Source organism: Mesoplodon densirostris, chromosome X, assembly GCF_025265405.1.
Source record: "Mesoplodon densirostris isolate mMesDen1 chromosome X, mMesDen1 primary haplotype, whole genome shotgun sequence".
Classification (NCBI taxonomy): domain Eukaryota; kingdom Metazoa; phylum Chordata; class Mammalia; order Artiodactyla; family Ziphiidae; genus Mesoplodon; species Mesoplodon densirostris.
Window position 1 is genome coordinate 4,932,135 of NC_082681.1, and position 4,795 is coordinate 4,936,929.

The 4,795-nt window shown below is 55.4% G+C and overlaps 1 protein-coding gene across 1 annotated transcript; it reads right to left on the reverse strand.

Moving 5' to 3' along the window:
* Nucleotides 1-3,254: 3,254 nt before the first annotated feature.
* On the reverse strand, nucleotides 3,255-4,334 carry PRRG3 (proline rich and Gla domain 3). Its single transcript, XM_060087302.1, has 2 exons — nucleotides 4,176-4,334; nucleotides 3,255-3,782 (listed from the first exon to the last, which is right to left on the reverse strand). Exons 1-2 carry the CDS (start codon nucleotides 4,233-4,235, stop codon nucleotides 3,255-3,257), a joined length of 588 nt encoding a protein of 195 aa, XP_059943285.1. The 5' UTR covers nucleotides 4,236-4,334.
* Between the last annotated feature and the right edge of the window lie 461 nt (nucleotides 4,335-4,795).

A 4,795-nucleotide genomic window follows, 5' to 3' on the forward strand; every position in this document is an offset into this window, starting at 1 on the left:
AGATTGTGATGCTTGTTTGAAAAAAGTCTTTAAAAGATTTTGGTTGAAGACATGTGACAGTCACATTCCAAGGAATTTGCCAAAGCCTTTTCTATTTTCTTTCAAGTGAAAATTATCTAAATAACCAGCCCTGCCATTCCCAAAGTCAACAGTCACACATCTTTCCACCAAAAATAAAAATAAAAAACGAAAAGGCCCAGGAGTGCTCAGATTTCCTTCAGCGGCTGATACCCACAGAACAGGAGCCAAGGCTGGGGGCACTGCTCCAAAAGGGCGTGTGAGGGGGGTCCCACAGTGGGGAGGCCCACAGGATAGAGCTGCTTCATCTTCATCCAAAACCTTTTGTGAAGGAGGGCAGAAGGCGGCAACTCTGGCGGGCTCGCTCCAACAGCTAATCTCGGCTTTCCTGACTCAGGGTCCTGTCCTCAGGCTGCCTAGCCCTAGGAGGTGACATTCCTCCTTTCAGACCGGAACCCTCCTGGTACAAATATAGCCACACGCCGGCTATTGTTTCAGATAAGCATGTGAAAACAGGCAACGTTCACACGTGTATACACACACACACACACACACACACACAAGTCCAAAAACAATGAAAATGTGGCTACTGCAGATGAAGCGTTGTATCAAATCAACATCCATACAAAGACAGAGTTCGAAAAGATATGTACAGGGCATTCGTAAAAGCCAAATGTGCACCGCGAGGAGTTATGACCATGGTGTACTGTACAATCTTTTTTTCTATGATATACTGCGAAAAACGTCCCAGAGACCACGGTGGCAACCCCACGTGGAAGAACGCTGCAAAGCACCTGAACCGGAGAGCTCGGCGCCTGCAGGATGCAGGCCGCCCTCCAACGGGCCGGGCTCCTGCATCCCACCCACTCCCACCTCCAGCCAGCTGCAAACAGCAAGCAGCTCAGCAGAGAGGGGCTCGACGGGGGCCAAAGGGAGCAGGCAGTCCCAGGCAGCCTCCCTCTGGCTCTGGTGAGTGGGGCCCATGCCTGGCTCTCTCCCGTGCTCCCGGGTCACACGTAGTCACGGCCCCCGAGGAAAGGCTGGGATGGCAGGGACCGGCCCCGGAGCCTCAGGCTGCCCCGGGTCCTCCAACATGGCTGAATAGGATGGACCCCAGCATCCCTCATGGACAAAGCAGGGGCTTTCTAGGCCCAAAATGCCTTTGTGAGAAAGGGCAGGAGTGCAGTGCTGGAGGCCAAGAGGGAGGAAAAGAGGAAGGAAAGAAAGGTGGAATGCCACCTGGTCAGCACCTCTGGCTTCAGGGAGCTCTCGGGAAAGGGAGCAGGGGTGCAGAACGGTCCAACTTGCAGGAGACTGACTCCCCAGGTTGAGACTCGACTTCAGAGTCCTACAAAGGCCTCCGCTAGAACTGGTCCCTTATAACCTACATATTTCTAGAAGAATCTTCCTAAGGGCAAACTGCACTGGCTTCCGGGTGTCTCAAGCACTACACAGGCATTAGCTCAGTCAGCCTCCAGGAGGCCTGTGAGGTAGGGGTAAGGATGGAAAACCCCGGCCACAGGGTTGTGTTATCCAAGCTGGTGGCCTCGCTGGGGTAAGAACACAAAGCCTCCTCGTTTGAAGCATGTTCCTGGGTGAGTGCCCAGGACTGGAGGAGCCTCCAGAAGTCATCTGTGGCCTCTAGGCAGGGCCACATTCAAAGAACGAGGCCTGAGGACTGCCTTGGAGAGCTGTTTAGACAGAGAGAAGCTTGTCTTCTCAGCGGGTTTTAAACTGCTGTGGTTGCCAATAGACCCTGGCTGTGCACTCTTTGGGGTCCCACAAAAATGTGCTACATTTTTTAAAGCACCACAGAGGAAACATGGTTTGGTGCTGAGGCCAGGAGGATGGAGATGGAGGGGTAGGGCAGTATTGACAGTGTCTCTTGCGCGGTCACTGACAGTTAAAGGGCGGGTCACCTCTGCCCCGCTGCGGCCTGAAGCCTCACTGAGATGGAGAGGTGGGCAGCTCCTGGGCCACAGAAAGCGGTTACTAACAGTGGACCAAGCATCTGCTATGACAGAGCAAATCATTGATGGGCCGTTAACCCCAGGTCACGAGCTTCCCCATCTCCCCCACAGAGAAATTTCCAAAAAGGGACACTTTTGGATCTTCTCCCCAGGTGGGCGCCATCATTAAGAAGAAATCAGCCATCTGAAATTCAAGTTCATCTCAACACACCCACTCACGAAAAGGGCAGTAGCCTAAAAGTTCACAGCCAGAGAGCACAGTGCTGAGGAAGCCCAGTTTGTGGGTTTAATCATCCTACGGGCCAACCTCACAAGGAGAAAACTTCAGCTCTCTGCCCAAGCCTGGACCCCGCCCATTCAAAGGCCATGGGCTCCACAGGCAGGGTCAGCAGCGTCCGTTTTCCCAAGGCTATGCTAGGGCTCGTGCCAGTGGGTAGCGGCTTTAGCACAGCTGGTGCCCGTGCCTGGAGAGCCAGGGTCTAGGGGAGGCCAAGCACAGTCGGATCAGAGCTACCCTCCAGATGGCAACGTCCCCAGTCTGAAGGGCGCAGCTCTGTCGGCCAGGCCCTGCCCTTCATCCTTCACACACCCCGTCCTCCTTCCAGGTGACTCCAGACATTCCTTTGAACCTGGTCGGGAGTGTGGGGTGAGTGTCGGGGGAGGGGAGTGTCACAGATGATCTGCGTGACTGATTTCCCTCGAACCCCTATGAGTGGCCCCGGTGATATCGTTTTGTTTCATTGTGTTCGTTGTGTTATGACTCTTTTTGTTTCTCTTCTGTCCTTGTCCTTGACAAAGGTGAGCAAGGACAGAAAGCACAGGGCTAGCGAGGGAAAAGGGCGCTGAAGGGCTGGCTTCTCTCCCTCATCTCTGTGGCGAGGCTTCAGACAAACAGGTCTTCGGCCAGATGCGTGGCCCCCGGGCCCGAGCCTATGGACCTTCTGACCACAATCAATTCAATGGGGTGATTCCTTTGGCATAAGAGAAGCCAGTCCCTGACAGGAGGACAGAATGGCAGGGGCGTGAGGGCTTCTTGAAGAGCTCGGCTCTCTGGCCCGTGGCTCTCCCCAGAGGTGTTGATGCATGCACGATCCCTACCCCCTCCACCTGTCTTTGACACCCGACTTCCTACAAATCCACGGAGAGGAAATTATTTGGCAACAAGGAGGCTAAGGCTGTTTCGTGGTGGCACAGTCTTAAAAAAGTTAAAAAGAAAACAGGAGGCCCCTGAACGAGGCTTTCACACTGGACAGGACACGAGTCCTACTACTTGTCTGAGTCAGGGTTGGCGGCCACTATCTCCTCATACTTTGGGGGCGGGTCACTGTAAGAGACGCTCGCTTCCTCACTGCTGCTTTCCTGGGGAGCAGTCACCTCCTCATAGGATGGGGGAGGGGTGGCACTGGACAGCCTGGAGAGAGACAGCTCAGGAAGGTAGAGGGTGCTCTCGAGGCGGACCGTGGTTCTACCCCCACGACTAGGCCCGAGCACCACCTGCGCGGGGCTCCCTGTCTCCCGGTGCCCTGAGGCCTCCCCCTGGCTGTGCACGGTGCCCCGGTAGACCATGACCCGGGGCAGGCTGTGCCCCGCGCGACTCGCTAAGTACCGGTTCTGAGCATATGAGGGGTGATGACGGGTGGCCTTCTGCAGCTGGCACCTCCAGATGATGAACAAGGCGATGACAATCAGCAACGCCACCCCCAGAAGGGGCACCACCACGTACATGGCATCTGAGCTCTGCGCAGGGTCTCGGACTGAATAGACTGCATTCGGGTACCCTTTCCAGAACTCCATCTGCAAAAGTAGGAGGAAGGTGGCTGACACTTACACGTAAGCTCTCGTATCCCAGATGGAGCTCAGAGCCCTTCAGCGGGTCTGGTTTTACGTTCAGCGGGGTCTGCGGCTGGCCCCGCCCTGCCCTGTCTGACTAGCCTCTGAGAGCCATCAAAGAGGCTGTGGAGTGCCCCGAGGACAAAGGACAACACTCACAAGTCAGGAGGCCCCCAGAGTCAGGCAGATGGGACTCTAAGGACAGGTGATCTGTTCTTCTGTAGTCCCAGTGGCCCTGGCCTGGACTTGGCTGGCTTCCCTTCATTGCTTCCAATTCGTCTGAGATCCCCAGGGCCCACTCTGCTTATTCCTGCGGCTATCTGTGCTCCCAGCGCCCAGCCCCAGGGTGGTACATGCCGTTTTCTCCTTGTCCTCAAACACCTCCTTGACCTCCTCGTAGCTGCAGATCTCCTCCATGCACTCCCGCTCGATGGTCCCCTGGCGCAGCTCCTCCAGGAATTCATTGGCACGAGGGAACCGTTTCAGGACCGAATGGGCATTCTTGGCCTCCAGAAACACTGAGGAGAGAGTCACACTGAGGTCTGGAATGGGGAGGGGCCCAGAGCCTCCTGCCGACCAGACTCAGCCCAGGCACAGAGGCACCATTATGGAGGGAAGCGAGACAGAGACAGCAGGTGGGACACCACCCCAGACACATAAAAGGGATGGAAGGGCTGACTTTCTGTGATGCCACGGTGCATCTGCCTAGAATACCATGGACCCGACAAGACTCTGGAGGAAAATGGGGCCCTTCTGAGAGTGAAGTCCATGTTGCATGGGAACCGTGGACATGACAGATTTTGAGTGTTTCAGTGAAAAAGTACCTAGTATCTTCTGTCTGGCCTCAAAAAGAGAAAATCAGGGCCCTTATCATAAGAATGTATTCCCCTTTGAGGCTGACGCTGTAGGCAACACAAAAGAGCCCCAGAAGATGCTGCCAGGGTGGTGTCCCTCCACCTGAATGGACACCTGTGCCG